The sequence below is a fragment of the Triturus cristatus genome, chromosome 10 (genome assembly GCF_964204655.1).
Source record: "Triturus cristatus chromosome 10, aTriCri1.1, whole genome shotgun sequence".
Classification (NCBI taxonomy): Eukaryota; Metazoa; Chordata; class Amphibia; order Caudata; family Salamandridae; genus Triturus; species Triturus cristatus.
Window position 1 is genome coordinate 143,474,945 of NC_140593.1, and position 19,077 is coordinate 143,494,021.

Genomic DNA, 19,077 nt, shown 5'->3' on the forward strand with positions numbered 1-19,077 from the left:
GTTTACCACCTCCCAGAACAATCTGATATTTCTCAGTTTAGCCAACTTTTCTAGATCGTCCCAGGCCTTAGTTCTGATCTCTTGTCTCTTTTTTTTCCAATGTTGTCCTATAGTTTTTTCTAGCCACCCTAGTGTCATCTAAGTTCCGAGGAACTTTACTCATTGATTGGTCTAAAGATTTTAGAGCTGCTGTACACTTAGGACTAAACCAGGCAGTAACCGGGGTGTTCTTTCACTGGCTTGGTTGTTTGCAATTCAGATGCCACAAAATTGGAAACGTTTGTAAAAACCCTCCAGGATCTTCTCTGGGGCAATATCCTGAGAAAAAGTTAGTAATATTGATAATGGCCTTACTAGTCATATTATGGAAGAACTTGTCTGCGTTTATGTTCCTCCAATTAACTCGGACCCCATTGTTTATTGTATAATTTTTGGAGATCCTGTTGGTGGCCAATCTCCCTACTTACAGATAGAATTTAAAAGCAAATTAAATGGGATTATGGTCGCTAAACGGTAGCTGGCACACCTCTTAGTCCGTAAATCTGCTGTAAAATATACAAAATCTATAATGCTCCCATCTCCTCTCCCTGTAAACGTTGGATGGCTTGGCTCACCCTGATCGCAATAGTGTGAGGCACAGTCGAGAATATGTGTTAAAATTAACTGGTTTAAAGATTAACCATAGGCTGTGTGTTTAAAATGGTTCATGACATTCCCTTGTAGATTTAGGAATCCGCATTTGCTTTTCCAACTATGAAGGCTTTTAGTAATGTTAAAATCCCCATCCCACATAATTGAAATTGCACTGTTCTGGTTTCTTTACACAGATTCTAACATTGACCTCCCCAATTCATGTACAATCTCCACGGGCTGTGTAGAAACAAAGTTCAAATATTAGTTTACAACAATCAATGTAAAAAAAATTCTCACTTGTAATGTCAGGATTTGATAACATGGTCTTGTAACTATGACTTTGGCTGAAAGATTTTAAATAGCACATGGGACAAAAATTGCTAGGCCTCCTTTTACTCTCCCTCCTGGACACTTAGTAGCTTGCGAACAGTATGATTTGTATCCATTGATGGAAATAGGATCGACCGCCCTGGTTTCCTGACAGCATAGAGTGTCATAATTTTGAAGGAACATCAGCCAGTCCTCATTTTTTGATTTACTCCTAAAGCCAGCAATATTCCATAAAAGGGATTGAAAGCCTGGCCCAGTCGCGAGGTCAGACTCTGCTTCCGTTGGAGTGTACCTGAGTGGAGCAAGAAGTGTCTCTGCAGTAGAAGTCTCCTGTTGGATAAAATCCCCCGGCTGGAATTGAAAGGCTGGCCCACTCACAAGGTCAGACTCTAACCTGGTAAATGAAAGCTATTGAAGCTGAAAAGTTTGGGCCACTTTACAAAAAGACGACTTATGGCCTGATTTAGAGTTTGGAGGGCAGGGTACTCACTCGCAATGCCTGACCAATTCTTGTTCCATCCACCCAATTTAGATCCTGTTTACAATTAAAGGTGCTATTTATCAAACCTGATATGTAATATCATTTTGCAGGTGAGATAAATAGCACCTATTATGAGATTCTGTGGAATAACGCACCAAAATCCACATAATACGGTAAATACTGTATGTTTTTCCCCTGTTATATTCTGGCAGTTTTGACTTGCAGAAATTTAACGAAGGTTCAGATATTTAATGCATTCGATAATTATCAGATGCCTTCAATAACACTCAACTTGTAATTCCGTCCCCAGCACAAACCACAAACATGGGTTTACCTAGGGGTTGAAAAAAACAACCCACTTGTAATCTGGCCCTTAGAGTCGTGTGGACCACCAGGTTTCTGGTGACAGAGTAAAATCTGTTGCATTGCTGTAAACCTTCCTCCGAAGGCCCAAAGCAGGACACACCATTGGATGTAAGCCATCCAACCATATACCCTATTTAGGGTGGGCATTTGGGTGGCATTTTTCAACCGTCTGTCACTGCTAGAAACATTCTGGTGGTGAGGGACAGTACAAACAAAAAAACTCCCATGGTGTGGGGGCCATCAGTTTTTTCCGTTTCTAAACTCCCAAAGTGAAGGTTTGATTCTGGAAAAGAAAAATCTTTTTAAAGGTTGGTGTAAGCCTCCATCAGCAATGACAGATGCACATCAAGCATTTACATGACTTTGCATGAACTGGTGTAACGGCAGTTCATAGAAACCCAGAGAGTTTGCTGCAAGGAACTGTAAATTTGGTAGGCAGAGCTAGGGCAGAGTGGCAGAATGGTGGAGTTTATTGATACCATTTGTGTTTTGAAGATCAGTGATCATTCAAAAATGCCCTTGGGCACCTCATATACTTACTGCACTCAAAAATGCACTTTCGGCAGTGCTTATTTTGAGCCAGTGGTTTCCGGTGCTCAGCACCGGTACTTAATTGTCAACACCAGCGCTTGTGACAGTCTGCCACAAGGTGGAGCTCTCTGGCTAATTTAGAGATGACCACAACAACAGTTAATTATTAAATCGATATACATTATAAATGACTATTAACTGCTGCCCAAGCCATTCTTATAGCTTTGGGGGCCTGAAATAGTCTGAATTGTTACACTTGTAGGATTATGATGGTTAGTAGATGTGTTGTTACTATCATTGGCGGTGCTAGTTGGGCCGATGTGTGGTCGAAGGGGCAGTGGCCTTCAGACGGGAGCCCTGGCACTTATGTTTTACAAATTAAGCTCTGACTTTCGGCGGCATCCTTTTGTATTACATTGTATAGTAATATAGCCCTTGCTACCCCAGACAAGGTAGTGAAGTGTTTTACGGAACAGTCCGCATGCTACGTCACGGGATACTTGCTGTCACATTTCCTGCTCGTGGATGATGAACTTTGCCTCAAAAACCTCGAAGCATAGAATATCTCTTTTGTTCCAGTGTACTGATGAGCATTTTGTATGATATGTACATGTACAATTTTACATCCTGGTATCCGATTTCATTAAAACCATTAAAACCATTCTTCTTCCTGCAGTGTTATCATCTACATATATAATCCTCAAAGGACCAATTATTTATGCATTATTCTTCAACAACATAAAGCCATAAAGCCATTATCCATATGTACAGTTAAGAAGCTTTGTGCATCACAGCTCTTCTGCTGTTTATAGTAGAATTGTGAAAGATGTTCCAAGCATACATTGTACCCAGGACATCCTTTCCTTGCTGTTCAGAAGGCAAACATGCTTAGGCTTCTATGGAATTACGTTCTTTCTCGAAAATTACAAATATTATTATTAATATTGCTAATGATACTGATAATAATAATAACAATAATGATCTTATTAACTCCTTCCCTGCGGGTGTAATTCCCCCACGGTGCAGGGGGGGGGTCCGCGGCGCCGCTGTGCTCATGACGAGCTGAGCTCGTCACGACCCTGCCCACTGATTCTCTCGCACAGGCTGGGAATTTATCGCGCGTGGGCGGGCCGCGGCCGTTATGAGGAGCTCAGCTCGTCATGAGCACAGCTCCACTGTGACTCATGACAAGCTGAGCTCGTCATGAGCATGGAAGAGGCTAATATTGATAGTATTAGTGATCGCTGGGAACAGTTGCAAGTTCACCATTCTTGTAAACATTAGGCATTATTTTCCACAATCCTGACGTCAATGGTATGTGGCAATGGGTTTTATGTTTCTCTACAGAGGATATATAAGCAGGATGTACAGATGGTGCCAGTGAATCAATTTGAGGTATTCATGCTACTGGAGGTCTGGCTAAATAAATGAATTAGGAATTTGCATGTGGACGGCTTATGACCCACAGAAAGCACTGATCCTCTTCCAATATCTGAGTTAAATGTGAAAGAGGCTGGTGCATTACCTTCCACGCACTCCCACCCCACCCCAATGAGTTACATTTAGGACCTCAACATCATTTGAGAGATCTACTCCCCTAAACCTTGAGATTGCTATCAGAAACTCACAGGAAGTTATTTCAATTTTAGTTTTGACCCCCACTATATTCACCGCTCTCAAAGCACCTTTTAATTATAATAATAATAAACCACATTTGTAACGCGCGAACAATCACCCGTAAGGGTCTCTAGGCGCTGGGGGCCGTCGGGAAGATTAAGCAAGCTATTGCTCAGAGTCACATGGTGCTGGGCTAATCTGCCGCTGGCGATCGACCCGTGATCCCCAGATTCCGGAGTCAGTTGCCCTGGCCGCAGCGCCACAGCTCTCCCTGGTACCTCTTATAGCACGAGTAGCTCTCTAATCTTCTGAAGAGGCCAAGCCCATCTCATGGCAGACCTTATAGCTGGTGCACCGAAGGCAAGCATGTCTGCGCCTGTCCCAGATCTGGCCAAGCCCAGTACCAGATCCCCTGCCTCACCACCATCATCTACCCTAAGTCTCACTCAATGCTCTGCTCATGAGCTCCTAGTACTTACACCACACTATTCAATATGTAAATAGCCCTTCTGGCATACCTGGGATGATCCTTTGGCTTCTCCATAATACCATAAGCAGAGGACACTCAATGAATCATCTCCATTGGAGACAACGTTGCCATTTATTGCACCCTCATTCTGTTACTACAGGACCAATCAATTTGCATGTTTTGTCCTCTAGTCAGTCGTGGTTTCTATCGCAGTTGTGCTTATGGAATATTCAGACTGAAATATCCAGACTGTATCAACCCTGCCCTGAAAACCCCACCCTGATTCCTATTAAAGTTGAAATCTCAATGGAAAAGTCGTGCATAGTGCACTGTACGGCTGCCTCACCCGGCTACTCCATCAAAGTCTTTTAGACCCATTCGCCTCCTAGTTGACTTAGGTTGATCACTCAGAACTTCCAAAATATTTGGAAACAATCCCTGCAGATTCAAGGTCTGATTCTTTGAACAACATTGACGGCGCATTCAATCAGAGAAGGAGACCTCCTGTAGTTCCGGTGTTGGCTTAGAAGTAGACATGGCATGTACTGCCGAACAACCATCAGTCAACTGGCTGCCTAGTGGTGCCAGTCAGATACCCATGGCGATGTTTAATATCTGCTAACAAGATGAAAGTAGGGAGATATGATTGGGTCCCCAATTCCAAAGCTTCCCAGTCCACATCTTCTAGGACAATATCGAAAAGCAGTTCTTGTTTTTCATAAAACGTAGGGCCAGATATACTATCATTCATGAAGGGAATACGCCGTGCGAATGAGGAGAAGGTTTTCTAGCATCTGATCAACAGAGAGTCATGTGCAGATGATGCCTTTGGCAGCACTTGTGCAAATGAGTGTTTAGCACCGCACTAATACTACTATGGAACATATGTGAGACAGTGGTATCTTGCATGGAACTTAAAGTCGTAGTACAGCCTCAGATACAAAATCCAACACATAGCAATAGACAAAGAGTAAGACACTTAAACTGTCTAATTTCATAGAAATTAGACATGTTACGCCAGCGAATACTATGCAATAATCCATTTGCTCATTGTTTGGCTTGGTTTCAGTTTTGTTTCAGACAACTCCTGGACACACTATTTTAGTTGATTGGCTTTGCATCTAATCCTAGCACTGTTTGCACTAACACCCCCCCACCCCCTATTCCCTCCCCATTGGGGTATATTAGCAGGGCGAGTGGTCCTGCAAAACACTATGGAGCCGATTACGATGTCGGTCAGAAAGCATTCTGACCGAATTGGTCTCAGAATGGGTTTCTGACCAAATCGGATTCGGAGAGTCCGACCGACCGATTACAATGGTTCCAGATACCACTCGGTTGGACTCCCATTGACTTCAACGGGAGCCTGTGTTCCGACCGAACACACAGGCTCCCATTGAAGAAAGGGGTAGGTGGGGAAAATCATGTATGCTGTGGCGGGCACCCTTTGGTGCCTGCCACACTGTGCACAGTCTGAAAGGGGTTCCCTTGGGTACCCCATGGACCCCCTTTGGAAGGCTCTGGGTGAAACGGGGCCTGCTATGAGCCCTCAAAGTCAGTCTCCGACAGCCGATCTGTGTTGGACAAATCAAATCGGAAAGGCTGTCCGAATCCAACATCGTAATCGCTCGGTCAGAAACGCGGTCGGCTCGGAAAGACTCGGTTCCTCTGAATGCCATCCGGAACGAGTTGGAACTGACTCGGAAAGTCCGAACACTTTCCGAACATCATAATCGGTCATATGGACAGCTTTCCGAATCGGTTGGAAAGACGGGTGCCGAATCGGATTCGGCAGACCCGAATCTGATTCGGACCCTTTACGAACGACATTGTAATCGACCCCTAAGTATTTTTAGCACTTTAGTTGTATCAACTTGTGTTGCAAAGTAGCTTTTGTGATAGAAAGCGGATCAGTGCTGCACTTTGTATCGTGTTGCACTATGCCACATAGCTTAGCCTCACTCGAACACTGGTGCTAAGCTATAATAAATTTGGTCTCTAGTGTATTGCCATGTCTTCAACGACTGAATGCACACTTTTCACCAGAAACCCAAAACCCTGTCAAGTGCTCTATTCTGGCATCAGATGGCAACCATGGCTGACTAAAAGATCTAAACGCCTTTAAAGAATAAGAAATTAATTACTTGTACAAGAACTTTGAAATATGTAAACATTTGACAAATCTATGACTCTGGCAGCTGGCCCGAGAAGATATGAAATAATGAAATGACGCATAACAACATCATCAGAAAAGCCGCGCGGACTATTAAAAAAATGTTCAAAATGCATCTGCTAAGAATCTGGCTCCCTTGAAGCCAACCTGATAATGGCTGCATAGTCAATTAAGCCTCAGTGTGTTGGGGATGCAATACACTAATATTCCCGCTTCTTCCCTTTTTAACTCTGAATGAAACAGTGTACTAATTACTATAAAAGCGATTTCGGTAATATGTGGAAAGCTGAAGAAGGTGATCTTGTGTTCTAAAGGTGTGCTTGAGATCTTAAAAGTGCTTATATTCACAATGATGTTATATTGCATTGTCTATTAATATATGTGTGCATACTCGTGAATGTTATATAGTTTTTTGTATTCATTATATACCCCCCTCAAGACACATTCCAATAACTTCAATAGCACATAATGGGCCGCATTCATGAGGTCCCTTGCACCGCCAGAACGTCACTTTTTGTGGCGCAGGAGCCTGCTCCATATTCACCAGGCAGCACTAAGCTACTTTTTTTGGCTTAATGCTGCCTCGTAAATAGTGTTCCCTTTAATGCAGTTTTCTGCGTTAAAGGGGCGTGCAATGGGTTTTGCTGGGACGTTCCCAGGAACATCCATGGCTTTTTGACACTACGCCAGATTTTTGAGAAATCGTAACTCTGAGGCAGCGCCAAAAACTTAAGGGAGGCACAGTGAGGAGAAATATCTTTATTTTTCCTTGTTTTTCACATAGAAAGAGGAAAAGCCTCTTGTGATTGTTTATGTGCAGGAAAGTTTCCCTTCCTGCACAAAAAGAATCATTCCGACAACACAGGCACCCGTGCACCATGGTGCAAAGTTGCCTGCATTGGCGCACGGCAGCCATTGTGCGCCAGCGCAGGGAAAACGGACAGGAATGCGCCGTATGTCATAGATACAGTGCATAGCTGCCCTTTTCTTTTGCCGCAGGGCCGCGCCGCAGGCCTTCCAGCTGCGCTGACCTACGGCAAAACCTCATAAATGAGGCCCAATGTCTGTAGTAAAAAATAGAGATGAAGATGCGTCGTTTACAGTGTTCGAGAGTAAATAACATTTCAATCTTATTATCTACAGAAAATACGCCCAACAAAGCTATTTTTAATTATGGTATTGTACCCCAGGAAGAAGGAACATTTAAAGCAGGAGTGTTCTATGTTCGTCCAGGACGGCCTGATCCATGTCACGTTTTCAGGGCAGCCAATGATCAAATGACTACAGTAATTATTCCAATAAAATTCACTGTATTTCAATGTATTCTCTATGTAGTCTGAAATCGTGGGGGTCCATATTTGGCAACATTGCTTTCACTCACTAGGTAGAGTATTTTTAAAATTCGTGCCAACTTTGTAACCTTCACAAAAGTTTTTTTTCTTTTTTAAAGGGTAGACAATCCTTCTAGTAGTAGACCTTGAAAATAAAAAAATTACATTTAAAAGGTTTTGTACAAAAAGTATCTCGCAAGTAAACCCTTTTGTGGAAAACTTTAACATTGAAAATGTAAACGTTTTAGAGTTGAACAAAAAATCTTACATAATCCAGCCATCATGAAAAACCAGCAATAGACATCTGCTTTTAAAGGTCACCAGATATTTGGTCATGGATCAAAATAGAGAAATAGAGACTATTTGCTCCAAATTTGACATGGAAACAAACGACGGACATTCTCTATACGTGTTTGCTCACGTGTTTTTTTTTTATCTTCTCTCAGTTTCAGTACCACAGATTATGTTAACAAAATGTCTGAAAATCATAAGCAACCCTTTAGTTTCAATATGCGAAATACTCATTTATAAAATACTGTAAAAACAAAGCAAGAAAAATCAGCATCTGAAAAACTACAAGTAAAAATAAATATATTCTAAAGTTTAAATACTGTATTTGGCCAAAGACGAATAACGAAAGTTTGACAAAAGATCAGCGGGTATCTTATATGAATCCGCACATCTGCACCATTAGCTAATGCCTTTTTATTCTTAACTTTTACTGAGTCCCACTGAAGGAGAGATTGTCGTAGGGATAATGCAAGCTAAGTCAGTTTTCCTGTGTCTAGCTTCCACTTTATAAAACATGCAAAATAAAAAAATAAATAGGGCTTCAAGGGCAGTAAATTGTGCACACATTCTGGACAATGTCTATTTTCTACTCTTAAATAAAACATGAGACACATTGAGGATGTAAATTTCTCCAAACCAGTCTGGTTGTAATTTACCACAGGTGCCAGAATTGGACTACAAATGAATTTTGCATTGATTTTGAGCGCCTGGGGACCAGTACGGCTTGATCCCCCACATCCTGCAGGAGTAAAGGCACGTCTGTCGTAAATCCTCTCATTGCCCCCGGGACCCAGCGATTTACGCCCAAACCTTACCTTCAGCCTCCGCTCGTGATCTCCGCTGCACAGGGAATTTAAAGAGACTTTAAATGTTTTCCAGGCAGGATTCAAGTTGTTCATCACAACCTGGGCAGAACAAATAAAATATTTAATGTGAAGGAGAAGTAGGAATAATACAATAAATGAATTGTGGAAATTACTTGAAAGAGAGACATTATGAAAACACTTTTAAGAATTGCCATCATGATAATGATGGGTGTGAAGATGGGAATAATGATAATAATGAAAACAATAGAATAATATCAAGAATAGTGCAACTAATAATGTAAATAATAAAAATGTATATGATATAATCAATACTATTATTATCACCATCATTATTAACAATAATAACACAAATAATTTCACTGAATTATTACCAATAATATTGTTGATGTCTTTGTTATCATAATATTAATATTATATTATTATCATTATTGTTGTTATTACTATCTTGTTATTATTATTATTATTATTATTATTTTAAAGGCACAAGGTGGACCAAAATATGAACAAGCACAAACATTCATTAAAAATGTGTAATTACTATGAACGCCAACATTAATCATTGTGTTAGCTTCGAAGGGTGAACGGTGAGTCAGCCCAGCCAACGTTTGACTGTGTGATATCCAATGTGCACACAAATCTCAGCAGCGGGCGCCCAACCCACTCAGCTGTCTCGGTAGCTACTATTGGGCGATGGTGGCTGAAAAGTGTGAGTTGAGGGAAGCACTCAAGATGTGCTGCCTTAAGAGTGAGGTTGAGGGGTCAGCCAAGCAGGCTGACATTTGATAGCTCACTGATGCATATAGATATCTTTTATTGCTTATCTTTGGTCTTAGACACACATTTCTAATTTTATGGAAATTTCCTTTTGTACGCGTCTGGTAAAGAATGTTAAACTATCTCTTTAAAATAATTCTTAATGCTATGCTCTTGTACATTTGTGACTTTGTGTGTTGATTTGGCAAATAACGGGAAAAATTACCCTGGTGTAACCTATAATTTGTGAATATTGTGTATTGAAGATATGATTGTTCGATTTGAAACACTGGTTTGGAGGTAACTGAAAAACAAATGGTATTTCCCGTAGACCAAAGTCAGAAGACACTGGGAGCTGACTCACGTCATATGGTAAGCGTGGAACGTATGCATTGAGTGTGTCCTCTTGTGTAACTAAGGTGAAAAGCAAGGAACTTATTCACTAAGATTTTCCAATGAGCATGTGTGTCCTACCCTTAACTTTAGAGCACTCCTGACCTACTGCTGAATTCCAGGAGTAAGTCTGGCTCTTGGAATTCATTGACATAATGAATATAACTTGAAGTCCGATTCACCAAGTTTCTGTAACTTACTCCTCTTTGCTTACTCTTAAATTCTATACATAAGGTCCTTGAAAATGTAAGCTCCTTGAATTCAGGAATAGGCCAGGAGTACTCTAGGAGTAAGTCACAGTAAATGTTTGACTAATCGGATAAAATGTGTTGGAATGTTTCAGTAAAGTTTTTTCTTTAGAAGGTCTACTTTGTAGAGATGGTTTTTTTCAAAGCCTTGAGTTAAGGATCAGGTGGTTGTCATCAGGTAAATAATTTCAGAATCTCGGTGTATAGTGGACTTGTTGAATAATGCCATCCCATGGCATTATACTGCCACCCACCATGCCGCACTAACAGCATAATGCTACTGTGGGGCAATACCCCACTATCAATACAATCACACTACTAATATCAACACTTAAATGCCATCATTCTGCACTGATCTTTGCCTACAGCTCTACAGCTCCACACACCACCACACAAAAGAGCACACTACCACACTACCATTTCCCAATGAACATTACCACTTTACACCACCACAAATTCCGTATGACCATCTCACTCCCACTTCCAACTACCCTTTCACAGCACTGCCTCCCTCTGTTACTGCTCTACCACGCACAACGCTATACTAACGGATCACTACAATACATATATCACATTTCCCACAAAAGACAAACTACAGCTATGTCTGGGGGATGATCAGTTTTTTTATCACTTCTAATGTTATATGGCTATAAGGGACTGAAGAAATTGTTTCAGTATGTCACAACTCATGAAGAGGGAAATCTGAATTAACAGCTCATCTCTACCAAACTTACCACATCTCCTTCCTAGTGATTGTGGTGAAGCCTTGCTTGTAATTTGAACAGCTAATGTAAGTTCTACTGAGCTTTCAATTTCACTCAGGACATGCTTATTCTTTGAATTCTAGTGCTTGTTGTCCTAAAGATTTGTTTTTCTACTTATACATGGTCTTGAAAAACCTCATAGCTCTACTTCTAATACACACACAAACCATGAAACCATTAAATCATAGACATGAAGGTGGGGGGGGGGTACTCTTTTTTCTGCAAAGGTAGATGAATCATGCCATGCAAGCTTTCCATGTACCTCAGTTCTGTGAACAAGCTGCTGAGTCCCATCATCGTTCATTCGAAAGGTTTCAAGGAAAGGGTCAGATTTGCTGAAAAAGTCCTGAAATAAAAGACCAAACAGTTCTCTCAGATAAATCTTAGTTTAGCAAACTTCTCAGCTGGCATCATACTATGAAACTGTCTTCATCTGAAGTAGCATTTATTGAATTTTGTTTTCAAGGGTCTTCATTGTTTTGCCTACTCAACCCATCATTTTCACTTCTTTTATCTTAACTTCACAAGGTAGGACCTGAAATCCCTTTTCCTTGGCTGCCCCGAGACCAATGAGGATTTGATAGGCCTCAAACTGAATTGCTTAAAAAGACCAAAGATAAAATTTCTTTAGAAATAATGGATACATAAACTTGAACAATTTCATTTAACATAATTTAAACAATCAGCACACCCTCTGCCAAAACAGGGTGAAGAGGGTGATGTACAGCTAGCCCTTTCATCCCAAGGCTCAGTAGGGCAGCGCACCTAGCCAGAGAGTCCTACATCAATCTCCTTCAAAATATTAGACTAAGCAAATTATAATTTCAATATTCATAGGACATGTTAAGACATAAAGAGTGAATGGAGGCTGGATCCTGATCAAGAATCCCAAACAGGACACCCCTTCATGTTCTTCCTTTCTCACAGCTGCACTCAGCATCTGGAGCACCTTTGCCTGGGCCTGAGGAAAATAACACTGCTGCACTCCTCTTCCGTTATTATTTAGGCTACATTTTCTGTCACTCCTAATAGTCAAACAAGTCAATCAATCAATAAGCTTTATTTCGATTTAAAATTAAATCATAAAAGCAATATATTTAAAAGAAAAACCTCACAACCAGTCAATACAATACGCGATCTTCAAGTTCATTACAATGGAATAATATACAACTCCTCTGGTTTTACGTAATCTCATAGCTGCCTTCAAAAAGTTTAAAACACAGAATAATGTAAAGTGATCAGTAGACATTTTTAAAAACAGTAATGCCACCCTTACATGTTTAAACTTAAGTTTCTTGAGCAGATCTTTCAGATACTGTCTCCTTGGCCCAGCATAAAAAGAGCATAAAAATATAAACTGAAGGGTGTCCTGCGGAGATCTACGATCGCAACTGCATGGCCCTTTATCACTAAGTTTATCAGTAAAACCCTCTGGCACTGCTAATAAAAAGTGGATAAAACCAAATCTAAAACGAGTCATTAAAAATCTTTCATGTGAATTAAGTACAAAAGACAGATAAGGTTCTATACCAGTAGTTGTTTTGATCATGGCGTGTTCTCTCACAGTCCGCTTTCAGAGTTCCGCCTTTTCACGAGTGGTAACCAGAAAATTAGAGTGCAAGATCTTTATACTTCCCTTGTCGCTGGGCCTAATTATCTCGGGTGCACTGTACAGTTTCTCACGTCCCAACTTCATGAAGGTGGTTTTGACGTATCGAAGCCACGGGATTCTGCTGCTATGATCCAGGTTCAAGCAGTCCAATAAAACAGATTTTGTTAGGCCAGAGTCTTCATTGAGCCAAATTTTAAGCCAGCAAAGAAGAGGTCTAACGGCCACCAAGTCAGAGAGATAGCTAACCCCCAACTCCTCGTGTATGTTAAAAGTGGGTGAGCTAGGCGGAACTCTCAACAAGCTTTTCAAATATTTATTTTCCACAGTTTGAAGTTTAGACGTTTCTATGAAGCCCCAAACTTCGCTCCCATATAGAACCGCTGAACAACAGATGGAATTATACAATTTTAAAATTAGACCGGGCGTCCAGTACCCTAGCCGAGTTGCATATCCCTTGATGGACCCTGTAATCCTGGACATATTAAGACATTTTTCGTCTATTAGATTTTTAAAATTCAGCTTTACATCAAAGGTTATGCCTAAATAAGTGAACATGGGTACGTTTCCTAGTACATGTGTGCCAATTGTAGACTTCTGTTGTCTTTGTGGTTTCCCCCCTACCATCATCACATATGATTTAGTGAGATTAGTAGACATGTCCAGATTTGTCATAAAAGTTGTAAACCCATCTATTAAAATTTGCAGTGCAGAGGGAGTGCGGGCCAGGAGAACAGCATCATCTGCGTATAATAGGACCGGAACTTTACGTGAGCCTATCCTAGGGACATCTGTCGCAATACTGCTGAGAGTGGAGTCCAACCCATTTATATATAACACAAATAAAAAGGGTGCAAGAATACAACCCTGGCGCACCCCACTTGAGCATTCAAAACTTTTGGTTAGATGCCCCGCGGGCGAGTACCTAACTACGGCTGATGTGTCGGAGTGAAGAGTATGCAGAATGCCTATAAGCAGTGGGTCAATCCCCATATCGCCAAGCGGTGCCCACAATTTGCTGCGATTCACACGATCGAACGCAGCTGAGAGGTCCATGAAGGCCAGGAATAATGATCCCTTTTTGGCTATGGTGTACTTGGCACTAATTAAATATAAGTTGAGACATTGATCCACTGTGGACTTTCCCTTCCGAAACCCATACTGGGTGTCGGTAATCACCCCCTTGAGTTCTGCCCAGTCCTCCAGTCTGTTTAAAATCACCCCACCCAAAACCTTCATGGTGGCATCTATTAACGAAATAGGACGATAACAGTGGGGACTGTCCCTATCCCCCTTCTTATAAATCGGGACAATTATTGCAGAAGACCATGAGGCTGGCATTGTACTTGTAATAGTAGCGTTTAAAACTCTGGTCAGAAGCGGGATCCACACTTCAAGGTTGCTATGATAAAGATCTGGCGGAATACCGTCGGGACCCGGGGCCTTGTTACGGCTTAGGGCGGCAATACCTACACTAACTTCCTCCATAGAGAAAAATAGTGACTGTGTGGAATCCGTGGAGACTACTGGGGCCAAAAAGGCCACTTGATCTGTGGGGTGGTTATAAAGCCCTTTAAAGTACACCTGCCAATCATCCGGTAGAATTACTGTTGAGATGTCTGGCTTATTTGGATCTGCGAAGCAGGGACTATTTATCACCTGCCAGAAGCGTGTAGTGTCATGTAATTCTGCAGCCTCTGTTAGGTCTTCCCAGGCCGCACGCTGAATTTGACTCTTGCGCTCCTTTAACACCCTATTATACTGTTTCCGACATTCAGCCACTTTTGCCTTTACACGCGCAAATTCTTTCATAACCATTTTAAGGTTCCTTAGAGCAAGTGAGCATGAGGCATCAAACCATCTATTATGCAGTGGGTTAGATTTCCTCGCAGGGACAAAAAGAAGAGAGCTAATCAAATTTGCAAGAGCCTCAAAAGAAGTAATTGTTTCTGCCCCCCCCCCCCCACAGTGGGATCTAAGCAATTCATAAAGTGCTCCTGTCCATCTTTAAAAAGAGAGGAAGTAAATAATTCCATATCTACTTGTGCCCATCTTACTCGCCGCCCTTGACCCTTGGTTGAGAGGGAGGAGGCCTTGAGGTGACTAGTCAATGATGTGGCGCAGATGATAGTGGGGAGCAAAAAGCCAAGAGGGTTGTGATCACTGAATAGGCTAGAAATAATGTGAAAGTTTAGGATTCTGCTTGCCAACAAAGGGGTGGCAAAAACAAAATCAATAAAAGAATTACAACCTCTCCCCTTAAAAGTTGGGGGGATTAAACTATCTCCAGTGACGGAGAGCGTTTCCATTATGTTTACTAAGCCCAAAGAACTTGTAACAGTAGTAAGTTCTAGACCTGCCTGCGAGTGTTCCATATTTAGGCCCTTACGCACCGGGCATGTCGACCAGTCTCCCCTGGTGATCATCAAATTTGGGCACAGATGACAATTAAAGTCTCCCAACAAGATTAGTTCGGTTAGTTGCCTCCTTCATAATTAGATTGTGCATTATAAAAATTTAGGATAATCAGACACAAGATGCAAGTGGTCATTATGATGCCCTGCGTCACTGCTGAGTCCCACAGCAAATCCCTCCATGTACCTGACATCCCCAATTTTACAAAAACAATCATACCTCCCGTGGCCCTCCCAGACGGTGATTTGGCTGCTGGTCTATGATAAGATTTGTAACCTTCCAAAAAAATGTCATGCCCAATTTCCCAAGTCTCTTGAAGACAAATTATGTCATACTTCCTAATCATTCTCAGCCAGTGTGGATCATGAAGTTTGCTGGTTAAACCCGCAATAATCCAGGAAATAAAATTAATACCACGGTGTTCATATGTGTTCTCGCCTTCTCTAGGTACCTGATGTTCAGTGGGGCTTGGTGTAACTATATCTATGTTGTAAACAGGAAGCTTCGACCTGGCATCGTGGGATCGAACTCCAGTACCAGCATTTCTTCCTACTTCACTAGCTGAACAATTGACCCCTAACTGGCTTGTTGAATCAGCCGAAGTTAAACGCTGATGTAGGACCCAAGAACTCAGTCAATCTACACCCTCTAATGACTCCGGGCTCTCCAGTGGGGCAAAACGATTGCCATAAAAGGCCTGACCATTCAGCCAGCCGCCACCCGTTCTCGGAGGACCCGAGGTGGAGTTAGGGCGGCCCGTCGGTCTATAGAAGTAAGCAAGAGGTAAAGGTCTTATTTGAGTATCAAAAGTTAGGTAATCATTGCACTGTTGAATAATTCTCTGAACCATGCCTGGATGCCTTAGGGTGACAATAACACAGTCCCCCGGAAGTCTTTTAGTACTCTTCCCGATCCACGCTACCCTCCTGGCCATTAGTATCGAACCGTGGTCTCCGGGGTTAAAACCGGCATATCTACATAACCAGTGGAGAACCGTGTTCCTTAGCTGGTAAGTGTGTTCCCCCTGTGCCCCCGGAACCCCTGCCAAAACAATGGTATATAGGCTACATGCAGGGGGGAGATCAATTATAGCAGTAGCAGCATGCTCATTATTTTTACCCCCCACTTCCTTCCCCTGCTTACTAGAGCATTGAATGCTGACCCCTTGAGCAGTGTAGCTATTTTGACAGGCTAAACCCACCAATGGTCCCCCATGCCCTGTCAGGGGGACCACAGGTGGAAGCCTAGGGGGAAAAGCTGTGTTTAGGTCTGTGCTAATCCGAGGCACAGTGAGAGGGTGAGTGGGGATTGACGTACTAACCCCTGAAGTGGTCTGATCAGTGATAGCACTATTAAGGACGCTTGCAGGCGTAACCCCCCCACATCTACCCTCACCAGGGGGGTGTCCCTCCTAGCCACACCAGATGTAGATGGTGGACTAGCAGCCATAGCCTCCAAGTGGGAAAACATGACACTAGATGACCTCTTTTCTTTGACCCCGTTTAGTCTGTGTTCTATAGTTACAAGCTTCTCCTCAATTTTCTGCAACCTACTGGACAAGGGCTCCAGTAGCACAGACATAAGTGCCTCGAGTCTTAACCATTGCTCATCGTTACTTCCCATATGTAAGGGGTCCTGAGATGTATGTGTGGATAGAGTCGATGCTTGATTTGACAAGACCCCGTCAGTTATATGGGTTTCTGCGACAGGCACTGGAAGAAGAGATTCATTCTTTAAGGGTTGTTTTGATCCCTTAGGTGGAACCTTGCGTATTCGTTTAACTGCCGGGGCACGTAAAATTGTGCCACCCCTTTGTTTAACGGGGGACATCTTATGTTTATAATTCTTAGCCCTCATAACTCTACGGGACACATCAACTTATTTTACCAGCGCTGAATCCTGAGACTTTTGGGGAGAAAAGGAAAGCACTGGGGATGAGTCCAAGGGTAGCGATTGTTTATCCACTTGCGCAGCCAAAGGACCAGTCCTCAAATTCACTTGTTTATCTACAGTGGGGGGTCTGCGCTAAGCATGAGGGAGGAATAGAGACTATGGGCCCATTATTGGCAAGTTGCAAGTCAGCAGTAACACTGTTCGTAGCGGGAAAGTGACCGGAGGCTTCATGAGAGACCAAAATCGTTTGGACAGCTTGCCTTGGGGATCTCACCCGGCTAATATGCCCCAAAGAAGACCTCCACACCACCCGTAACACCAACAGTTTTCTCCTTGCATCTTAGTCGTTTAGCCATCGCAACAAGTATATTACAAAGCACCTGCAGGCACCTACTTGCCTGGCATACCTCAGTTTCCTGAGAAAACTGATGAAAACTGATGAAAACTTAGGAACGCCGCTACTCTCTCTCTCACTGCCTATGGCTCCCGCTTGTGGCTCCCACTCAACCACGCAAACGGACTCGATGTCTGCCCTCCTGGGCCGCCACAGCACAGTGGCGTATTGTCTCTGGGATACCCGGCCTGGCCTGGAGCCACTGGGGTCTTAGGAACACAGTTCTAGACCCCCGCGGCTTTGCTCGGTTCAGCCGATTCAGCTCCCACGCAGCGTACTGGGGGTCAGATGGGGTCAATGGGCCTTACCGGACCATACTGGGACTCGCCGGTGCTTCCTCTAGTCTTCCGCGGCTCCCAATACAGTCCAATACAGTCCAGCTCCCAAATCACGGTACTGGCAGTTTACGGTTTGCGGTTCCGGTCGCCGCCTCCCTAACCTCCCAGAGAGGCTTTACAGTCCAGTTCAATTCACGACCTGTGGGGTAGAGGGTGTCGAGGGGTCACTTCCTTCTGTCTCCCATGTCCTCCTCACTCTCTCAGGTCGCCTGGCACAGAGATAGTAGCACCTCCTCTGGTGGCACTAGCAGGTTAGTGAGTAGGTGCCCCCAGTATCAACCTTGCAACAGGGCTAAAGCGTCTCTCAGGGGCACTCAGATAAAAGCTCCATAGATGCCTCGTCCAGAGCTGAGGAAATAGCACTTAAAGCTGTCCTCCAAAGTGGCGTTGGAAAGGCTGCTAGAGTATCGGGTCACAAATAAGGGTGGGCGTAGTTCGCGAAGTAGCACTTCGCGAAGCTACGCAAAGTGAAGTTCGCACTACGCGAGCTACGCGTAGCACTTCGCGAACTGCGAAGTAACATGTTCGCACTGTGCAAGATGTTGTTTTCAATGATTGCACAGTGCGGACAAGCAACCGGCACTGTGCAATCATTGAAAATGGCATCTTGCACAGTGCGAGCTGTAGTTTTCTGCTGCTCGAGTAGATTTTTACTCGAGCTGCAGCTTTTTCAACGCGAACTGGTAGTTTCTCATCGCGAGCGGTCGCGAGCATACGCGACCCCTCGCAATGAGAAACCTGACCTTCTCGCGTTGGGAATCTCGCTGGGAGGTTTATTTTCCATGCTCGCGATCGCGAACAAGGAAAAAGTCTCGCCAGGATGTCATTTTGCTTGCTCGCGGTCGCCAACTTGACGTTGAGGACCGCGAGCAAGCAAAAAATGACCGCAGCACTACGCAACACTACGCTACGCGTGTTCGCACTGTGCTACGTGCAGTTCGCGTAGCGCGAAGTAGTGCGAACTTCGCAAACTACGCGAGCGTAGCGTAGTGCTTCGCCCAGGCCTAGTCACAAACCTGCTTATTATTTAGCCCCCGGAGTTCCTCGCGCCTGACTCAGCTGAGTCTCCTAGGGCAAGCGTGCACAGGGGCCCAGCTCACCTTTTTTGCAGCGTATGCAGCGAAGCGAAGTCCTCCGTTGCAAAGCGGAGCTGCAGCAAGAACCCAATGGGCTCAGCTGGACATCCCACTCTGCAGGTCACCACAGACGGGCCTCTCCCCC

The 19,077-nt window shown here is 43.3% G+C and overlaps 1 protein-coding gene across 2 annotated transcripts in view; it reads right to left on the minus strand.

Annotated features, from left to right (window-relative positions):
- CPNE4 (copine 4) overlaps positions 1 to 19,077 on the minus strand; it is a 1,366,646-nt gene that overhangs the window by 560,830 nt on the left and 786,739 nt on the right. For both annotated transcript variants that reach the window (XM_085630665.1, XM_085630664.1), the window contains exons 6-7: positions 11,470 to 11,553; positions 9,038 to 9,127 (exon numbers count right to left, since the gene is read on the minus strand). In XM_085630665.1, coding sequence (XP_085486791.1) covers positions 9,038 to 9,127; positions 11,470 to 11,553 — 174 coding nt within the window. The remainder of the gene's footprint in view (positions 1 to 9,037; positions 9,128 to 11,469; positions 11,554 to 19,077) is intronic.